This window comes from Trachypithecus francoisi, unplaced genomic scaffold, assembly GCF_009764315.1.
Source record: "Trachypithecus francoisi isolate TF-2019V2 unplaced genomic scaffold, Tfra_2.0 Contig01585, whole genome shotgun sequence".
NCBI classification, from domain to species: domain Eukaryota; kingdom Metazoa; phylum Chordata; class Mammalia; order Primates; family Cercopithecidae; genus Trachypithecus; species Trachypithecus francoisi.
Genome location: NW_022681444.1, coordinates 2,404,754 through 2,426,700, shown reverse-complemented (window position 1 = coordinate 2,426,700; position 21,947 = coordinate 2,404,754). Strand labels below are relative to the sequence as shown.

The following is a 21,947-nucleotide window of genomic DNA, read 5'->3' as shown; positions in this document are numbered from 1 at the left end:
GGCTGGAGTGCAGTGGCATGAACGGCTCACTGCAGCCTCGGCCTCCCAGGCTGAAGTGATCCTTCCACCTCAGCCTCCCAAGTAGCTGGGACTACAGACACACACCACTACAACAGGCTAATTTTTATTATTATTATTATTTGTAGAGATGGGGTTTTGCTACATTGCCCAGGCTAGTCTCAAACTCCTGGGCTCAAGCAGTCCACCCGCCTCAGCCTCCCAAAGTGCTGGGATTACAGAGGGGAGCCACCACACTCAACCCTAGATTTTTCAAATACAAAAGGTATGCCATAGGGGAAGTACATTCCAGCCCAGGAGTCAAGGAAATCTTCCTAGAGGAACTGGAATGTCAAGGATCAGGAGGAAAACAGGAGGCAGAAAAGGCAGAAGGTTAGAGAGTACATTTGGGGTCGTGGAAGAAGGGGGACAATAGACACACAACTTTGGTTTTTGTATTTTGTTTTTTTCTGAGACAGGGTTTCACTTTGTCACCCAGGCTGGAGTGCAGTGGCGTGATGTTGGCTCACTGCAACCTCCACCTCCTGGGCTCAAGCAATCCTCCCGTCTCAGCCTCCTGAATAGTAGGGACTACAGGCACATGTAACCATGCCCGGCTAATTTTTGTATTTTTAGTAGAGACAGGATTTTACCATGTTGGCCAGGCTGGTCTTGAACTCCTGGCTTCAAGTGATCTGCCCACCTCGGCCCTCAAAATGCTGGGATTACAGGCACCTGGCCACAACTTTGATATTCAAGGGACCCTTTGATGTCAATTAGAACCATCTGTTGTTTTTATAATTGGAAAACTGGGGCTCAGGGAAGTCCAGACTGTGGTCACAGTAAGTTTCTTCATTCATGCTAGAAAGATTAGTTAAGCCTTACTATGTGCTGGGCTGTGTGCTGGGTGTTCATAATATTGTGGTGAGCAAAATAAATACAGTTCTTGCCTTTGTAATGCTTATAGTCTAGAAGGGAAGTCAGACATTAATCAGTAATCACATATATAATTACTAACTGTGATGAGTGTTCTGAAAGAAAACTATGAGATGTTGTGAGATCCTATTAAAAGATATCAGATCAGATCCAGTCTTGGGGCCGTGGAACACTTAAGGAAGTAACACTTGATGCAGTGCTCAGGCTGGAGAGAAAGGGATGATTAGAGAGAATTTCAGGCAGGGAACAGCATGAACAAAAACTCTGAGGCAAATAAAAGGATTAGCACATTCAAGGAACTAGAAGAAAGCCAGTGACATACAGAATAAGAGAGAATAACAGATTACTCTGGCCATTAGGAGGCTGAGAGGGTCTTCCACTTAGGAAGCTTTTGCAGTTGTTCAACCATAAGATGATGGAGGCTTTGACAAGTGTGGTGGCGAAGGTAATAGTGGGTAGACAAATGTAAGAAATATTGAAGAGATTGACAGACTTACTAATGTAACAGATATGGAAGGAGAGGAAGACAAAAGTCTGTATTTTTATGGGTGATTTATTGGCTTCTGGCTTGGGCAACAGCTGGGCCGGTATTGTGTGAAGATTGTGAATTTGGAATTCACCTTTTTCTTGTCTTTACTGAGTATATATAAAATCATATTTATAGAATATGAGTACGATAGAAAGTATAACAAGGCAATGAGCCCTCTGAGCTATCCCTCAGGTTAAGAAAAAGAACAATGTGTTTATCTTTGAGGTTCCCTCTGTGCCCTTCACTATTCCATCCCATTCCTTTTTCCTTTGGAAGTAAGTACTATCCAGAGATTGCTTCATTGTCTGCTTTGCTTTCTAATGTTGTCAGTTTTATCCCTAAACAATATCTTCTTTAGTTTTCCATGCTTGTTAATGTTGTATAAATGAAGTCATTCTGTAGGTATTTTTCTAAACTTATTTTTTATGCTCAACATTGTGCTCCCGGAAGACATTCATATGATACCTGGAGCTCTAATTTATTTTTTCTCAATTATATGGTAATATAGTAGGGACATACCAAAATTTAAATTTTTGTCACTGGTGGGTTTTGTTTTTTGTTTTTTGTTTTTGTTTTTGTTTTTGGAACAGGGTCTCACTCTGTCACCCAGGCTGGAGTGCAGTGGTGCAATCATGGCTCACTGCAGCCTCAAATTCCTGGGCTTAAGTGATCCTCCCACGTCAGCCTCCCATATATCTGGGACTACAGGCTCACACCACCACACCTGGCTAATTAAAAAAAAATTTTTTTTTAGAGACAAGGTCTCACTATGTTGTCCAGGCTGGTTTTGAATTCCAGAGCACAAGCGATCCTCCTGCCTCAGCCTCCCCAAAGTCCTGGGATTACAGGCATGAGCCACTTTGCCTGGCTGTGTGAAGATTTTTAATTACTGAATAGATTTATTTAATGGTAATTCTAAGTTTGTATATTTCTTCCTAAGATTTTGTTAATTTATATTTTTCTACGTAATTGTTCATTTGCTATAAGTTTAATGTTTTGGCATTATATTTCTTGTATTCTTTTTTTAGTTACTGCCCTATCTTCATTCATAGTAGTATTTATGCATTTTCTATTTTTTTCTACTTTATTCGTACCAGATGTCTGTCAGTTTGGGAACAAAATTTTACTTTAATTCTTTTCATTTTCTTTTTATTTAACCCACAATGTTCAGAATTACACAGTTTTTACTCTATTAGATAGCAGTTCCTCAACTGTAGCCATTATCTTTCCACTTCCCAATTTATGTTCTTCCTAACCTGTATTGCACTTAACATATTTTCATGAAATTCACCTTACTTTTTTTTTTTTTACTTAAATAAGTACATTCATTCATTCATTCGTTCATTCATTTTGAGACAGAATCTCGCTCTGTCGCCCAGGCTAGAGTGCAGTATGTGATCTTGGCTCACTGCAACCTCCGCCTCCCGTGTTCAAGTGATTCTCCTACCTCAGCCTCCCTAGTAGCTGGGACTATAGGCATGTGCCACCATGCCCAGCTAATTTTTGTATTTTTAGTAGATACAGGGTTTCATCATATTGGTCAGGCTGGTCTTGAACTCCTGACCTCGTGATCTGCCTGCCTCGGCCTCCCAAAGTACTGGGATTACAGGTGTGGGCCACCGCACCCAGCCACTTTATTTTATTTATTTATTTATTTATTTATTTATTTATTTATTTTTGAGACGGAGCTTTGCTCTTGATGCCCAGGCTGAGTGCAGTGGCGCGATCTCGGCTCACTGCAACCTCAACCTTTTTTGTTTTCAATTTTTTTACTTTTGTAGAGAGAGGATCTCCCTCTGTTACCTGGGCTGGTTTTGATCTCCTGGCCTTAAGGAAGCCTCCTGCGTCAGCCTCTCACAGTGCTGGGATTACAAGCATAAGCCACTGGTCTTGGCGCAAGCAGTACGTTTATAATGAAGGAAAAAAGGCGGGCCGGGCGCGGTGGCTCAAGCCTGTAATCCCAGCACTTTGGGAGGCCGAGATGGGCGGATCACGAGGTCAGGAGATCGAGACCATCCTGGCTAACATGGTGAAACCCCGTCTCTACTAAAAAAAATACAAAAAAATTAGCCGGGCGAGGTAGCGGGCGCCTGTAGTCCCAGCTACTCGGGAGGCTGAGGCAGGAGAATGGCGTAAACCCGGGAGGCGGAGCTTGCAGTGAGCCGAGATCGCGCCACTGCACTCCAGCCTGGGTGACAGAGCGAGACTCCATCTCAAAAAAAGAAAAAAAAGAAAAAAGGCATGTTGGGAGAACAGAAAGGATAGGTAAGTGGTTAGCGCTTAGGGAGGAAGTGGAAACAGTGCTAGATGAGATTGGGAAGGTATACAGGGCCAGTTGTATAGAGTAAATAGTGAACGTGAAATTCCATAAATAATCATTAGTGAATATTTAACAAGAATAGCTGAGCATTTACCCTGAGCTCAGTATTCAAGTGTTTTTTTTTTTTTTTGAGACCGAGTCTCGCCCTGTCGCCCAGGCTGGAGTGCAGTGGCCGAATCTCAGCTCACTGCAAGCTCCACCTCCCGGGTTTACGCCATTCGCCTACCTCAGCCTGCCGAGTAGCTGGGACTACAGGCGCCCGCCACCTTGGCCGGCTAGGTTTTTGTATTTTTTAGTAGAGACGGGGTTTCACCGTGTTAGCCAGGATGGTCTCGATCTCCTGACCTCGTGATCCCCCCATCTCGGCCTCCCAAAGTGCTGGGATTACAGGCTTGAGCCACCGCTCCCGGCATCAAGTGTTTTACAGATAGGGACTCATCGAGTCCTCACAACTACCCTTTGGTAGACATTGTTTTCCTATTTTACAGGTGATAGTAGTGAACATCTGACATCAAAGGCTAAATTATTTTTCAAGACCAGACAGCTGGAGTCAATGACAGAGCCAGGATTCAGACTCATGTCTGTCTGAATCAAGTGACCACACCCCCAGAATTGATGCAGTCCATATTCTTGGACTATAACTATGAGGCCCAGACTTGGTAGGGAGTAGGTGAAGAGGCTGATCATTAGGAAAGGGGCAGGTTTGGTGTCAGGGAGTATGACTTGGTAGGTGTTCCCGTAGTCCACATGAGGTAAGAGGGCCTGAAGTAAATCAGCCAGTCTGGAGAAGGAGGTTGCACATCAATATGTTGCACAAGAGGCATAAAAGGAACTTGGCCACTGATTCGTTTTCTGTCCCTAACTTTGCCTAACACAGTGACCTGTGTAAGATGTGTTGTTTCGGTTTTAACTGGAAAGGATCATCTATACCTCTTGAATTCAGATTGATGTGTAGGAGAACAAATGCAGGCTTTAGATCCAGAAGACCTGGATTTAAATCCTTAATCTGTCGCTAATAGGTATGTGCCTTTGGGCTAGTCCCTAAGCTTCAGTTTCCTTATAAATGGATGTGGTAAATAGTGTTTGTAAAGACTAGACATAACAGAAAGTGCTTGCAGCGTTCCCTTGACCCTATATGTCTGTCTTTACGCTATTACCACACTGTCTTGATCAATGTCACTTTAGAGTTGAAATCGGGTAATGTTAGTTCTCCACCTCTTACATCAACAGTTATTCTTTTTCTTTTTCTTTTTCTTTTTTTTTTTTTTTTTTTTTGTGGTACAGAGTGTTGCTCTGTTTCCCAGGCTGGAGTGCAGTGGCGCTATCTCGGCTCACTGCAAGCTCTGCCTCACAGGTTCAAGCCATTCTCCCGCCTTAGCCTCCCGAGTAGCTGGGACTACAGGCGCCTGCCACCACACCCAGCTAATTTTGTTTTTGTATTTTTAGTAGAGATGAGGTTTCACCATGTTAGCCAGGATGGTCTTGATCTTCTGACCTCGTGATCCACCCACCTTGGCCTCCCAAAGTGCTGGGATTACAGGTGTGAGCCACCGCACCCAGCCTACAGTTATTCTTTTTCAAGATTGCTGCTGCAATCTTGTTATAGCTGCTGCTGCTATATTACAGTTATTACTATTGCTAGTATTCACATTATTAATAAGAGACCCATACGGTCAACATGGCCAAAACTGTTTTTTTTTTTTTTCCTATCAAACTCGCCTTCTCTCCTGTGTTATCTGCCTTGCATGATGTTACCATTTGCCCAGGTGGCTGAGCCACAGACCTAGGAGTTGTGTTCAGCTGTTCTTTCCTCCTCACCCAGCCTCTAGCCTTGCAGGACTTGTCTGTTACCTCTTTGCATGTGCTGCCCTTTATGCAGAATGCTTGTTCCTCTTCCACCCTCTTTCACCTGGACTTGCCCATTCAGGAGGCCTGATCTGATTCTCCCAGTTAATCCCTCTTGCATCTGATATCTCATAGCACCATGTATGTCCCTCTGTTGAAGCACAATTGTATTGTTTTGTAATTAGTTGTGTGTCTGTCTCCACCACCAGCCTCCATGCTGGAATTATGTCTGATTGTGTCCTCAGAAAACAGCAGATAGAGTTGAGGCTTGATGAAAGCTTATTGAATTGTGGGGTCATAAATCTACTCTTCAGACTTCCCCTCCACTATCTCTGTTGTCCACCTGTGAGAATTCAGAATGGCAAATATTTCTTCCCAAAATCCTTCAGCCTGGTTGCTGCATCTAATTCTGAGGAGAGATTGGCCAAGTTACAACTGAACATGAAAGTTTATGGCTTGAGATGGAGCAACAAAAGTGTCAGATAAGGGAATTTGGGCCGGGCGCGGTGGCTCACGCCTGTAATCCCAGCACTTTGGGAGGCCGAGGCAGGCGGATCACAAGGTCAGGAGATCGAGACCATCCTGGCTAACACAGTGAAACCCCGTCTCTACTAAAAATACAAAAAAATTAGCCGGGCGTGGTGGTGCACACCTGTAGTCCCAGCTACTTGGAGGCTGAGGCAGGAGAATGGCATGAACCCGGGAGGCGGAGCTTGCAGTGAGCCGAGATCTCGCCACTGCACTCCAGCCTGGGCGACAAAGCGAGACTCCGTCTCAAAAAAAAAAAAGATAAGGGAATTTGAGGGAACAGAGTATATGTAAAGAGGTACTAGTCTTCACAGTGAGATTTTTGTTGCCATACAACTTTTTCTGGGGAAGAATGGGCATCCTCAATGGGGAGGTAAGAACTCATGTATTCAAAGCTTCCTGGATCCTCTGCTTTGACATTGAACAGTGATATGGTTAGGCTGTGTGTCCCCACCCAAATCTCATCTCAAATTGTAATCCCCACATGTCAAGGGAGGGACCTGGTGGGAGGTGATTGGATCATGGAGGCAGATTTCTCCCTTGCTGTTCTTGTGATAAGGAGTGAGTTCTCATGAGACCTGATGGTTTTATAGTATGGCACTTCCCCCCTCACTTGCTCTCTCTATCCTGCCACCATGTAAGACGTACCCTGCTTCCCCTTCTCCTGCCATGCTTTTAAGTTTCATGAGGCTTCCCAGCCATGTGGAACTGTGAGTCAGTTAAACCTCTTTCCTTTATAAATTACCCAGTCTCAGGTATTCTTTATAACAGTCTGAGAATGGACTAATGCAAGCAGCAGTTGAAGATTAGTAGTAGTAAAAGGAACCAAGTTAGTCCCAACCTGCCACTATGACCACTACCATCATAGCTAAAGAGATAGACTGGCAGGGTGCAGTGGCTCACGCCTGTAATCCTAGCACTTTGGGAGGCTGAGGCAGGCGAATCATGAGGTCAGGAGATCGAGACCATCCTGGCTAACATGGTGAAACCCTGTCTCTACTAAAAATACAAAAAAATTAGCCGGGCGTGGTGGTGGGCGCCTGTAGTCCCAGCTACTCGGGAGGCTGAGGCACGAGAATGGCATGAACCCGGAAGGCGGAGGTTGCAGTGAGCCGAGATTGTGGCACTGCACTCCAGCCTGGGCTACAGAACGACACTCTGGTCTCAGAAAAAAAAAAAGAGAGAGAGAGAGACTGAAATAAAATGGGTAGCTGTTGGTCTAGAGCCAAGGTGTGAGAGGCATGGCAGCTCTGCTGTGGTCCCTGTGCTGTGAGCCAAGTGAATCTCATCATTTCAGAAGTTCTCTCTTTAGCCTTTAAGCCACTACACCAGCACTATCACTGCTTTATCCAGCCCCTCAGCTTTCGGGAGCATTGTTCCATAGGTCATTGCAGGGCAGGCTAGGTGCTTCTTGGGTGGAGTTAGTTCTGCTGCCTCTACCAGGTAAGTAATTCCTTTGTTCCAGACCGTCAGTTGTTTAATTGGGAAGAGTGTTTGCTTCTTGTTGCACTAGGTCTGAGCTGGATCCCTGAGTTTTGCCAGGTTCTAATCTTGCATTTTCTGTGTCCCATTTTCAGGGAAGATCTCTTAGCTGTTTGTTCTTCTAGGATACAGTTGAGGACAGAATTGCAGGAAAATGTGATGGCCCAAGAGAAAGCAGGAAGGAAGGAAGAGAGGGCTTATAGTATAAAGTGATCTCTGCTTTCACCTGCAGGTCACCGCTGAAACTCAAGAGAAAGAAGACATTATCATACATTTGCAAGAGAAGGTCGCATCCTTGGAGAAGAGACTAGAACAGAACTTATCAGGAGAAGAACATGTGCAAGAACTCCTGAAAGAGGTAACTTCCGTTCTCTTTGGACTGTCTGGTGTTAGAAAGGCAGGGTTGATTCTGGTGACTTCACAAACCCTAGAGTTTCAGAGCTGTAGGGCCCGCAAACAGCATGGTAACAAGAGAACTGTCTCCAACTTTGGCTTGTCCTGCTTACATCAGAAAGAGCCTTATGTCCCCTGTGGGTGACATGCTTTACTCAGGGAAAGGGAGGGCTGTATTCAGAGATATATACAAACAGATAGCATCTCATCACCAATAAACCACACCTTGTGATTTCCGCCACTTGGGCTGCCTTGTCTTTCTGCACTGCCTTCTTCTCCACCATTTTGTACTCTGCAGTGGCCAAGGAAAATAGCTACATCTGCCCCTTGGCATGAGCAAGAATTACCTTGGGCAGCATTCTCTCCTTCCTGAGGGAGGTTATTGTGCAGACTGGCCTCTTGCCCAGTGGTGCGGGTAAATTTTCTCATCAGGCTTAGCTTTTGTCTGCACACGTTCTGCTCTTCCCTCTCTTTCTGTTCCAGTGATTGGCCACACCATGACAAAGGTGACAAAGCCAAGGCCATGGGGCTCCTCCTAGATTAGACCCTCCCTTTCTTTCTTCAGTCAGTTTCAACTAAATACCTCCATCTCCACTGCCACTGGTTGTACTGCAGGATTTCCAACAAATCTAGCTTAGTCTATGTTAGAAGTCTCCAGATTGGCCTACCCAGCATCAGTCTCTTCCTTCACCCTCTGACACAGTCTTCCATGCTTACTGCCAAACTGATCCTGCTAATCAGCCCTGGTGACCATATCACTCTCTTAACATCTTCTACAATTCCCTTCAACAGTCTGCAGTAAATGTAATGTGGGTTCTAGGGAGTAAATTGATTTCTAGAATCAGACTGCCCATGCTTGTATTTTGCCTCTTCTACTTACTAGCTGTGACTTAGAGCAGCAGTCCCCAACCCTTTTGGCACCAGTGACTAGTTTCGTGGAAGACGGTTTTTCCACAGATGGGGTCGGGTACGGGAGGGTGAGGGGGTGGTTTCAGAATGAAACTGTTCAACCTCAGATCATCATGATCCTTAGATTCTCATAAGGAGTATGCAACCTGGATCCCTCACATGCGCAGTTCACGATAGGGTTCACACTGCTATCTAACACTACCACTGCTCTGACTGGAGGCGGATCTCAGGCGGTAATGCTTATTCACTGCTCACCTCCTCCTGTGTGGCCTGGTTCCTAACTAAAGGATTGGGGACCCCTGACTTAGAGCAAGTAATTTAATTTCTTTGTGTTTGTTTCTTCCCCAGTAAAATTGGTTTTATTATACTACTAAACTCAGAATTATTGTTAGGGTTAAATAAGTTACAATATGTAAAGTGCTTAGAATGATAACTGGAACATAGTTGGGTCTCAATATATGTCAGCTATTACCATGATCAATATTATTATTGTGCCATCATCATTAGTATACAGTTTAATGTGCATAAAAATTACTGGGGAAGTTTGTTTAAAGTATATATCTCTAGGCCAGGCGTGGTGGCTCACACCTGTAATCCCAGCACTGCCTGAGGTTAGGAGTTCAAGACCAGCCTGGCCAACATGGCAAAACCCCGCCTCTATTAAAAACAGGCCAGGCGCAGTGGCTCAAGCCTGTAATCCCAGCACTTTGGGAGGCTGAGGTGGGCAGATCACAAGGTCAGATTGGGCCAGATGGAGATTGAGACCATCCTGGCCAATATGGTGAAAGCCCGTCTCTACTAAAAATACAAAAATTAGCTGGGCATGGTGGCACATGCCTGTAGTCCCAGCTACTCGGGAGGCTGAGGCAGGAGAATTGCTTGAACTTGGGAGGCGGAGGTTGCAGTGAGCTGAGATCATGCCACTGCACTGCAGCCTGGTGACAGAGCGAGACTCCGTCTCAAAAAAAAAAAAAAATTAGCCGGGCATTGTGGTGGGTGCCTGTAATTCCAGCTACTCAGGAGGCTGAAGCAGGAGAATCACTTGAACCCAGGAGGTGGAGGTTGCAATGAGCCAAGATCGCACCACTACTTTCCAGCCTGGGTGACATGAGTGAAATTCCATCTCAAAAATAATAAATAAGAAAATAGATAAAGTATATATCTCTGTCCCTACCCTCAGAAATTCTGATTTCCTTAGGCTTGGAGCAAGTCCTCAAATCTGTACAACTAGCTGAGATTAACAACTTTCTCAGTAACAGCTATCTCAGCTAAGTCTAATGCCAGCATTTAGAATTTCTACATTTTTTTCTTTCTTTCTTTATTTTTTTTTTATTTTTTATTTTTATTTATTTATTTTTTTTTTTTTGAGACGGAGTCTCGCTCTGTCACCCGGACTGAAGTGCAGTGGCCAGATCTCAGCTCACTGCAAGCTCCGCCTCCCGGGTTCATGCCATTCTCCTGCCTCAGCCTCCCGAGTAGCTGGGACTACAGGCGCCAGCCACCTCGCCCGGCTAGCTTTTTGTATTTTTTAGTAGAGACGGGGTTTCACCGTGTTAGCCAGGATGGTCTCGAACTCCTGACCTCGTGATCCGCCCGTCTCGGCCTCCCAAAGTGCTGGGATTACAGGCTTGAGCCACCGCGCCCGGCCCCTTTCTTTATTTTTTTTTGAGATGGAGTCTCCCTCTGTTGCCCAGGCTAGAGTGCAGTGGTGTGATCTCAGCTTACTGCACTCTCCGCTTCCCAGGTTCAAGCAATTTTCCTGCCTCAGCCTCCCAAGTAGCTGGGACTACAGGTGCACGCCACCACACCCGGCTAATTTTTTATTTTTAGTGGAGACAGGGTTTTACCATGTTGGTCAGACTGGTCTCAAACTCCTGACCTTGTGATCTGCCCACCTCAGCCTCCCAAGGTGCTGGGATTACAGGTGTGAGCCACTGCTCCTGGTCCCTTTTTTTTTTTTTTTTTTTTTTTTTTTTTAAGACAGAATCTCACTCTGTCACCCAGACTGGAATTCAGTGGTGCAACCTCCACTTCCTGGGTTCAAGCAATTCTCTTGCCTCAGCCTCCTGAGTAGCTGGGATTACAGGTACCCACCACCACATCCAGCTAATTTTTTTTTGTATTTTTAGTAGAGATGGGATTCCATCATGTTAGCCAGGCTGGTCTCAAACTCCTGACCTCAAGTGATCTGCCTGCCTTGGCCTCCCAAAGTGCTGAGATTACAGGTGTGAGCCACCACTCCTGGCCTAGAATTTCTACTTTGAAAAATGTTGCTTACAGAAACAAGTTCTAACTCCTTTTTGCATTCAAAAGCTTCTCATGAGCTGGCCCTTTTGCCTATCTTTCGGGTCTTGTTTTTTGACCTAAATCCATCATCGTTTTGGCTTCTGAGGAGTTGTAGTTCCCTCAATGTAGCAGGCTGTTCACATCGCCGTTGGTCATCCTGGGGCTTCCCGAGCCCTAGCCACCTTGTGAGTTCTAAAGCCGCCTACCTGCCCTGTGGCAGGGAGTATCTCCCACCCCGTGCTTCTTCCTCTTTGTGGACACTTACTGTACTCTATTGTGTAATTTTTTATTAGTCTTTTGTTCCAGCCTCAAGGTCAAAGGACTATTTCAAATTTATCTGTGTGTACTTTATGATATGTGAATTATATCTCAATTAGCTGAATTTTTAAAAATGTATTCATGTCTCTTGTGCCTAGCACAAATCATAGTATGTTGTAGATAATCTGTAAATATTTATTCAATTGAGGAATGACAGTCTTCTTTTACTCTTCTTTCAACTTACAGAAACCACTTGCTGAGCAGAATTTGGAGGATACCAGACAACAGCTCTTGGCAGCCAGAAACAGCCAGGCCAAGGCCATTAACGCCCTGGAGACTCGGGTACTGACCTTACTTCTGGTGTTTCCTAAGTTTGAGTGGTAACCTGGCTGAATGGCAAGATGATGTGACTGAGAATCTTCTTGGTCAGAGTTTTTTCACTGGAAGGGATTATTTTTGGATCTTACCTATACAGGGATGAGTTAGTCATTTTCTTCATCCTTGTCACATTACCATGATTGAGTTATATGTTTATACCCTTTTATCCCCATTGGCCTCCCTCCCATAGGATACCATTCCATTGTGGTTCATATAGATGCTTTTTTTGTTGGGTTGCCTTAAAATATGTAGCACTGGGTTTTTAATTTCTGTAAATGATGCAGCTATGGGTATGTTTTCTCTGTTAGTTTTAGCTGCCTCAACTTCTGTCTGTACCCACTTCATTGCACTTTGTTTTTTTTTTTTTTTTTTTTTGAGACGGAGTCTCGCTCTGCCGCCCAGGCTGGAGTGCAGTGGCCGGGTCTCAGCTCACTGCAAGCTCCGCCTCCTGGGTTCACGCCATTCTCCTGCCTCAGCCTCCCAAGCAGCTGGGACTACAGGCGCCCGCCATGTCGCCCGCTAGTTTTTTGTATTTTTTAGTAGAGACGGGGTTTCACCATGTTAGCCAGGATGGTCTCGATCTCCTGACCTCGTGATCCGCCCGTCTCGGCCTCCCAAAGTGCTGGGATTACAGGCTTGAGCCACCGCGCCCGGCCGCATTGCACTTTGTAATAATCTACGTGGTAGACATCCAGATTGCTTCCTTCTTCCTGGCACCTCAGATCATGCATAAAACCTAAAGAGACTAAGTATTATAGGAGAAGATTGTTCCCAGCAAGCCTGCACCTGGCTCTCCTCCTCCAGCATGCATGAGGGTTCCTATATATGCCTTTCTGCCTTTTCCAGCATGGCATTTCCAAGCTTTACAAGTTTTGCCAGTTACTGAGTGTGGAGTGGTATTTCATTGCTTTAATTTGCATTGCTATGGTTATTCATGAGTTTGGCCTTGTCTTCATGTGCCTGTTAATTCCTGGGGGTTTCTGCTTTTAGAATTGCCCATTCATATCCTTTCCTTGTTTTATTTGGGGGTTTCAGTCTTTTCTTATTTGGTTTGTAGGATTTCATTGTATATTCTTGTTCCTAATGCTTTGTCAGTTTCAGTCCTGAGTCATTCTGTTAACTTTGTCTTTGTATCCTTTGTTGAATAGACATTCTTAAGTTCGATGTAATCAGATTCATCACTTTTTTACTGTGGAGTTTGAAGTTCCATTTAGGAAATTTATTCCTGCTCCTAAGTCACAGAGATCTACTGTTTTTTCCCTATTAACTTTATAATTTTTCCTTCAATCTAATAGATCGCTAATTCACATACAAACTGTCTTTCTGTATGGTCTTAGGTAGGGATCTAAATCTGGAGAAATTCTGCATATTTCTCAAAATCATTTACTAAACAGTCTGTCCTTTCTGAATTGATTTCTCTTGCTAACTATCACGTATTGCTTCCGTCTGTACATAGTTTGTCTCTGCATTCTCTGTCCATTGGTCTGATTGTCTGCTCTTGTGTAAACACTACAATGTTTTTATTACTATAGTGATATCTGTACTATATCTCAACACCCAATAAGACAAATTCTCTTTTTTTTTTTTTTTTGAAAGTTGACTTTATTTGTGGGCCTTTAAAGTTTTTGAGTTTCTAAAAAATTCAACTTGAATTTTTATTGGGATTGCATTAAACATGTAGGCTAATTGGGAAGAATGGTCCATTTTATAATATTAATTCTTCCTTCCAATAATGTAAATAGATTCCACTTATTCAGATTATTTTCTGTGTGTTTTATTAAATGTTTACATTTTTCTCAATAGATGTCTTATTTTCTTGCCTAACTTGTTAATTCCTAGAAACTTTAGAGTTTGTGTTGACACTGTGATGGTATTTTTTTTTTCTTTTGAGACAGAGTTTTGCTCTTGTTGCCCAGGCTGGAGTACAATGGCATGATCTTGGCTCACTGTAGCCTCCACCTCCTGGGTTCCAGCGATTCTCCTGCCTCAGCCTCCCAAGTAGCTGGGATTACAGGCGTCCACCATCACACCCAGCTAATTTTTTTGTATTTTTAGTAGAGATAGGGTTTCATCATGTTGGCCAGGCTGGTCTCAAACTCCTGACCTCAGATGATCCACCCGCCTCGGCCTTCCAAAGTGCTGCGATTATAGGCGTGAGCCAGTGCACCCAGCCTGTGATGGTATCTTATTTTTAATCTTTTTTTATTTTTCTGAGAGTCTCGCTGTGTCACCCAGGCTAGAGTGCAATGGCACTGTCTTGGCTCACTGCAGCCTCTGCCTCCTGGGTTCCAGCAGTTCTCCTGCCTCAGCCTCCCAAGTAGCTGGGATTACAGGCACATGCCACCACACTAAGCTAATTTTTATATATTTAGTAGAGACAGGGTTTCACCATGTTGATGAGGCTGGTCTTGAACTCCTGACCCCAGGTGATTTGCCTGCCTTGGCCTCCCAAAGTGCTAGGATTATAGGTGTGAGCCACTGTGCCCGGCCCTTATTTTTTTAGTTTTTATTTTGTTATTTTTTGGAGACACAGTCTCACTCTATCCCCCAGGCTAGAGTGCAATATTGCAATCTCGGCTTGCTACAACCTCCGCTTCCCAGATTCGAGCAATTCTCCTGCCTCAGCCTCCCGAGTAGCTGGGATTACAGGCACATGTCACCACGCCAGACTAAATTTTGTATTTTTAATAGAGATGAGGTTTCACCATATTGGCCAGGCTGGTCTGGAACTCCTGACCTCAGCCTCGGCCTCCCAAATTACAGGCACGAGCTGCCATGCCCAAACTTTATTTTTAATCATATTTATAATTGGTTATTTCTGATTATTCTCGTGAACTGCCATTTTTTAAAGTTGATCTTGGATATCACACCCCGGCTGAACTTCATTACTACTGTGTGATTTTTTTGTTGTTTTTCTTAGGTAGACAATCATATTATCTATGAAAAATGACCACTTTACCTTACTCCTTCTAGTCTTCCCACCTCTTATTCCATTTTCTGTTCATAGAGCATTGAAGAACCTCCAGACTGAGTGAAGCAATAATAGGACTAGTGGGAATCTTTGTTTTGTTCCCAGTCTTAAAGGAAATATGCCTGAAGTTTTGTTATGTGGTATACCATTTGCAGGTTTTTGGTAGGTATTTATTTATTTATTTATGTGAGGCAGAATCTCACTCTCATCCAGGCTAGAGTGCAATGGCGTGATCTCAGCTCACTGCAACCTCTGCCTCCCGGGTTCAAACGATTCTCCTGCCTTACCCACCAAGTAGCTGGGTTAACAGGTGCCTGCCTCCACGCCTGCCTAATTTTTAAATTTTTAGTGGAGACGGGACTTCACTATGTTGGCCAGGCTGTTCTCGAACTCCTGACCTCAAGTGATCCACCCACCTCAGCCTCCCAAAGTACTGGGATTACAGCACCATTTATTTATTTATTTATTTATTTATTTATTTATTTTTATTTTTTATTTTTTATTTTTTGAGACGGAGTTTTGCTCTGTCACCCAAGCTGGAGTGTAGTGTCCTGATCTCAGCCTACCGCAACCTCCGCCTCCCAGGCTGAAGTGATTCTCCTGCCTCAGCCTCCTGAAGAGCTGGAATTACGGTGTGTACCACCATACCCAGCTCATTTTTTTGTATTTTTTAAAATTTAATTTAATTTAATTTTATTTTATTCATGTTTGTTTGTTTGTTTGAGACAGAGTCTGGCTGTGTAGTCCAGTCTGGAGTGCAGTGGCGTGACCTTGTAGTCCAGTCTGGAGTGCAGTGACGCAACCTTTGCTCACTGCTATCTCTGCCTCTCAGGTCCTGGTTCAAGCAATTCTCCTGCCTCAACCTCCTGAGTAGCTGGGATCAGAGGCATGTGCCACTATGCCCAGCTAATTTTTGTATTTTTAGTAGAGACAAGGTTTCACCATGTTAGCCAGGCTAGTCTTGAACTCCTGACCTCGTGATCCACCTGCCTCAGCCTCCCAAAGTGGTGTGATTATAGGCATGAGCCACCACACCCAGCCTTTTTTGTATTTTTACTAGAGATGGGGTTTCACCATGTTGACCAGGCTGGTCTCAAACTCCTGACCTCAAGTGATCTGCCCACCTCGACCTCCCAAAGTGCTAGGATTACAGATGTGAGTAACCGTGCTGGCCAATTTGTTTAATTTCTTGAATTGGATATTTATCTCATTTTTTAAATCTTTCTTATTTCGTGATAAATACATTTTAAACTATATTTTTCTGAAAAGACTGTTTTGTTTTATTATAATTTCAGTTCTATTTCTGAATATCCTTTTTGATCAGTGTACCTTGTTGTACAACCATCACCACCATCCATCTCCAAAACTTTTTTATCTTCCCAAAGAGAAACTCTATACTTATTAAACAGTAACTCCCCAATTCCTCCTACCCCAGTCTGGGAACCACCATTCTATTTTCTGTCTCTTTGAGTTTGGAGACTCGAGATACCTCATATCGGTGGAATCATACAATGTTTGTCCTTTTCTGTCTGGCTTATTTGACTTAGTATAATGTCTTCAGTGTTCATCTATGTTGTAGCATATGTCAGAATTTCATTCCTTTTTTTTTTTAATATAGAATTTTTTTTTTTTAAGAATTTTTTTTGAGATGGAGTCTTGCTCTGTCACCAGGCTGGAGTGCAGTGGTGCGATCTCGGCTCACTGTAACCTCCGCCTCCTAGGTTCAAGCAATGCCCCTACCTCAGCCTCCCGAGTAGCTGAGACTACAGGCGCTTGCCACTACGCCCGGCTGATTTTTTGCATTTTAGTAGAGATGGGGTTTCACCATGTTGACCAGGATGGTCTCGATCTCCTGACCTTGTGATTCGCCCACCTTGGCCTCCCAAAGTGCTGGGATTACAGGTGTGAGCCACCGTGCCTGGCCTATTCCTTTTTAAGATTGAATAATGCTCCATTATATGTATAGACCACATTTTGTTTCTCCATTCATTCATTGATGAACACTTGAGTTCCATTTGTCTTTTTTTCCCCTTTTTGTGGAGAACCGGGTCTCCCTATGTTACCCAGGCAGATCTCCAATTCCTGGGCTCAAGCTATGCCTTTGTTTCCATAAGTGCTTGGCTTGCAGGCATGAGCCCTCACTCTGTAAGCCCAGCTCTTAGGGAGGCAAAGGCATAGCCTTTTTTTTTTTTTTTTTTTTTGAGACAGAATCTCACTCTGTCACCCAAGCTAGAGTGCAGTGGTACGATCTTGGCTCACTGCAACCCCCATCCCACAGGTTTAAGCAATTTTTGTTCCTAAGCTTTCCAAGTAGCTGGGACTACACATATAAACCAACATACCTTGTATTTTTTTTTTTTTTTTTTTTGAGACGGAGTCTCGCTCTGTCGCCCAGGCTGGAGTGCAGTGGCCGGATCTCAGCTCACTGCAAGCTCCGCCTCCGGGTTCACGCCATTCTCCTGCCTCAGCCTCCCGAGCAGCTGGGACTACAGGTGCCCACCACCACGCCCGGCTAGTTTTTTGTATTTTTTAGTAGAGACGGGGTTTCACTGTGTTAGCCAGGATGGTCTCGATCTCCTGGCCTCAAGTGATCCACCCGTCTCGGCCTTCCAAAGTGCTGGGATTACAGGCATGAGCCACCACACCCAACCCACACCCAACTTTTGATGGACATTTGAGTTGTTTCTATCTTTTGGCTATTGTGAATAATGCTACCATGAACGTTCCTGTATAAGGTTTTTGTGTGGACTTAATGTTTTCATTTCTCTTCAGTATATACCTAGGAATAAAATTTCAGGATGATATGGTAACTTTTTGTTTAATCTCTTGAAGATCTGAATCTGTCTTGAACTTGGCTGCTAAACTGAGACTCAGATATTTTATGATCTCAGGAGTATAAAACAACGTCTTAGTCTTGGCGCTACCACCAATAAAATGTGCGGTCATGAGCTAGTAACAATCCTGTTCTTCTCCATGGACTAGTAGCCCCTTTCTCATGGGATTGTTTTGGTTAAATCTAACATGTGAATGTATGTAAGGAGACTAGGCCTTAAAAACATCCTCTCCTTGTGTGTCTACCTCTCCTTCACCAAGCTGCATGCAGCCTTCCTTGTGCTTATGTTTAATAATAAAGCTCCCCAAGGCCAGACCTTATTCAGTAAGTAAGAAGGCCTTCTAAGAGAAATTCACAGCTACAACTTGAATCTGGTAAAAATGCCGTCTTGGAGAGCCAAGTGCAACTCAGTACTAGACAGTGAGTCCTTGAGGGCCAGTCTACATCTGTCCCACTCACTGCACTGGCCTCATGCCCAGTTGCAGTTCCTGGTATGGAGTTAGCCTTGCTCCGTATTTGTGGAATGAGTAAATCCTGAATTTGTATTGTGAACAGTAATCCCACTTCAGGGAATCTGTCCTAAGGAAGTGATTGAAACCAGGTAAAAAAATACTGTGTGTCCTGGCCAACATGGTGAAACCCCATCTCTATTAAAAATACAAAAATTAGCAACTGGGCGCGGTGGCCCATGCCTGTAATCCCAGCACTTTGGGAGGCCGAGGCAGGCAGATCACGAGGTCAGGAGTTCGAGACCATCCTGACTAATAATGGTGAAACCCCGTCTCTACTAAAAAAATACAAAAAATTGCCGGGCGCGGTGGCTCAAGCCTGTAATCCCAGCACTTTGGGAGGCCGAGACGGGCGGATCACGAGGTCAGGAGATCGAGACCATCCTGGCTAACACGGTGAAACCCCGTCTCTACTAAAAATACAAAAACTAGCCGGACGAGGTGGCGGGCGCCTGTAGTCCCAGCTACTCGGGAGGCTGAGGCAGGAGAATGGTGTAAACCCGGGAGGCGGAGCTTGCGGTGAGCTGAGATCAGGCCACTGCACCCCAGTCCAGGCGACACAGCGAGACTCCGCCTCAAAAAAAAAAAAAAAAAAAAAAATACAAAAAATTAGCCAGGCGTGTTGGCACATGCCTGTAGTCCCAGCTACTCGGGAGGCTGGGGCGGGAGAATTGCTTGAACCCAGGAGGTGGAGGTAACAGTGAGCTGAGATTGTGCCACTGCACACCAACCTGGGCAACAGAGTGAGACTCCATCTCAAAAAAAAAAAAATTAGCTGGGCGTGGTGGCGCACACCTATAATCCTAGGTACCCGGGAGGCTGAGGCAGGAGAATCGCTTGAGCCCAGCAGGCGGAGGTTGCAGTGAGCTGAGATCATGCCACTGCACTCCAGCCTGATGACAGAGTGACACTCCGTCTCAAAAAAAAAAAAAAACACCAGGCCGGGCACAGTGGCTCACGCCTGTAATCCCAGCCCTTTGGGAGGCCGAGGCAGGTGGATCACGAGGTCAGGAGATTGAGACCATCCTGGCTAGCACAGTGAAACCCTGTCTCTACTAAAAATACAAAAAATTAGCCGGGTGTGGTGGCAGGAGCCTGTAGTCCCACCTACTCGGGAGGCTGAGGCGTGGGAATGGCGTGAACCCGGGAGGCGGAGCTTACAGTGAGCCGAGATCACGCCACTGCACTCCAGCCTGGGTGAGAGTGAGACTCTGTCTCAAAAAAACAAAAACAAAAATACTGTGTGAAGATGTTCATTGCTGCATTCTGTTAGACGGGAAAAACAGAAAGCCTAAGTAGCCAGCACAGTAGGCAAATGGGTCAGTAAATTACAGAACACTCTTGAGGAGATGAGGTCTAAAGATTACATGGAAACAGAAGGACATTTAAGAGTAGGGAAAAGATACAAAGTTTTACATTGTCCGGTTAAAACTATATAAAGTTATAAACAAAAGTCATTAAAAGAGAGTTTAAGGCCGGGCGTGGTGGCTCAAGCCTGTAATCCCAGCACTTTGGGAGGCCGAGACAGGCGGATCACAAGGTCAGGAGATTGAGACCATCCTGGCTAACACGGTGAAACCCCGTCTCTACTAAAAAAATACAAAAAACTAGCCAGGCGAGGTGGCGGGCGCCTGTAGTCCCAGCTACTCGGGAGGCTGAGGCAGGAGAATGGCGTAAACCCGGGAGGCGGAGCTTGCAGTGAGCTGAGATTCGGCCACTGCACTCCAGCCTGGGCGACAGAGCAAGACTCCGTCTCAAAAAAAAAAAAAAAAGAGAGTTTAAGAAAATACATTAGAATGCTAGTGTTTTATAATGGTTGACTTATGGGTTTTTTCTCAGGTTACATTTTTCTACAATGTACCTGTTTTATTTAAATCACTTTGCATTTTAAAGCCGTTTGTTACCACTCTTCAGCTTCTTGTGAACAGAAAGAATGCTTCTGCTTCCCTCTCAGGTAAGAGAACTGGAGCAGACCTTGCAGGCCTCTGAGGAGCAGCTCCAGCAGAGCCAGGGCGTCGTGGCCACCCAGGAAGCTCAGATACAGGAGCTCGTAAGTGCTTATTGGAGCTGCTGCATTCCAGGCTCTCTTAATACTTTCTCTCCAGGCCTTTGCAGATGCCCCAAACTCCTTCCCAACTTCGGCAATGGTACCTGGACCTGCGCATAGATACAGTTCTTGTGTTGGATGTGAGCAGGCCAGCAGCAGGGGGTGGAGGGAGTCAGGACCTACTGGTGGGCCTGAGTTACCTGGGAGGTGGACCAGTGGCTCCTTTCCACCTTACATCCCACCTTCCGGTCCAGCCTGGTCCTGGGGCTGTCAGAGTTGGCAGCTCCACTAGGAGTCAAGCCTGGACTTGCAATCAGGGGTAGGGAGAACACGCCCAGACTCTGGGGAGAGGATGGCAAGGGCTTGGCCTATCATCACAGGCCAGGTGTGGTGTGGAGTTAGAAGATAGGGAAATCAAACCAGCCAGCGAGTATTTCATATTTGCCATGTCCCAGGCACTGTGCTCAGTGCTATGCACGTGTTTTCATTTAGTCCTTGCAGGAGACCTGAGAATTATGCACTGTCATCCTCATCCCGTAGACGAGGCAAGCTCAGAAAGATTGGCTCAGTAGCCCACAGGCTTGCAGCCAGTAAATAGCAGAACCCACATCTTTGTTGTGTGTCAAAGCCCTGTTCTTCATTGCTATATTATACTGCCCCCCTAGTATAATTTCTCTCCAGGGAAAGCCGCAGCCACTGAGGCAACACTGAGTAGTGTGAAGGAGGCCTGTGTCTAAGGACTGGCTGGTGCCCAGAGCTGTCCCTACACACCTTGAGGATGGAGTGATGACATCAAGACTCCATCTTCCAGACAGGCCAGGGTCCAGGAGCAACAGGCAGAGCCTGCAGGGGGGACCTCAGCAACGCCAGCGGGGAGGGGGTCAGGAGAGAGTTGTTTCTGTTGGATATCCATCTTTTCACCGAGGGCCAGACTACGATCCCCCACTGGAAACCATTGTCACCCTGACTGACCATCCTCTGGTCTCCCCGAAGGTTGCCGCCAACCAGGAGAGCAGCCATGTGCAGCAGCAGCAGGCCCTTGCTCTGAAGCAGCAGTTCTTGGAGCGCACCCAGGCACTGGAAGCCCAGATTGTGGCCCTGGAGAGAGCACGGGCAGCTGACCAGACCACTGCAGAGCAAGGGATGGTGAGTGAAGAGCTGAGAGAGGGTGGGCCCAGAAGCACCAGGGTCCCACACAGCGAAGTCAGCCATGTGCTTGACAGCGCAGCACCACCTCTGCACTAGGAAACCACTTTAAAGGGCAGTTTTTTTTTTCTTTGAGACAGGGTCTCACTCTTGTCACCCAGGCCAGAGTACAGTGGCGTGATCACAGCTGACTGCAGCCTTGACCTCTCAGACTCAAGTGATCCTGCCACCTCAGCCTCCCGAGTAGCTGGGACTACAGGCGTGCACCACCCCAGCCAGCTAATTTTTTTATTTTTTGGAGAGACAAGGTCTCACTATGTTGCCCAGGCTGGTCTTGAACGCCTAGGCCCAAGGGATCTGCCCACCTCAGCCTCCCAAACTGCTGGAATTATAGGCATGAGCCACTGCACCCAGCCAAGAGCAGTTCTTATCTTTCCAGAGGCACCTGCTCATGAGACTGGATGTAAAAAGGCTGCTTTTTACAAAACTCAAAACAGATAGGTTTTATTTTTCCTTGGGCCCACAGAGACTTCCTACTTTCTGACCAGTCCCCTCTGCTTCTTCCCATTGCTTTTAAAAT

The 21,947-nt window shown here is 45.4% G+C and overlaps 1 protein-coding gene across 5 annotated transcripts in view; it reads left to right on the top strand.

The window, feature by feature from the left end:
- GOLGA1 (golgin A1) overlaps nucleotides 1–21,947 on the top strand; it is a 69,852-nt gene that overhangs the window by 22,760 nt on the left and 25,145 nt on the right. For all 5 annotated transcript variants that reach the window (XM_033190887.1, XM_033190897.1, XM_033190885.1 and 2 more), the window contains 4 exons: nucleotides 7,870–7,995; nucleotides 11,730–11,825; nucleotides 20,129–20,224; nucleotides 21,215–21,367. In XM_033190887.1, coding sequence (XP_033046778.1) covers nucleotides 7,870–7,995; nucleotides 11,730–11,825; nucleotides 20,129–20,224; nucleotides 21,215–21,367 — 471 coding nt within the window. The remainder of the gene's footprint in view (nucleotides 1–7,869; nucleotides 7,996–11,729; nucleotides 11,826–20,128; nucleotides 20,225–21,214; nucleotides 21,368–21,947) is intronic.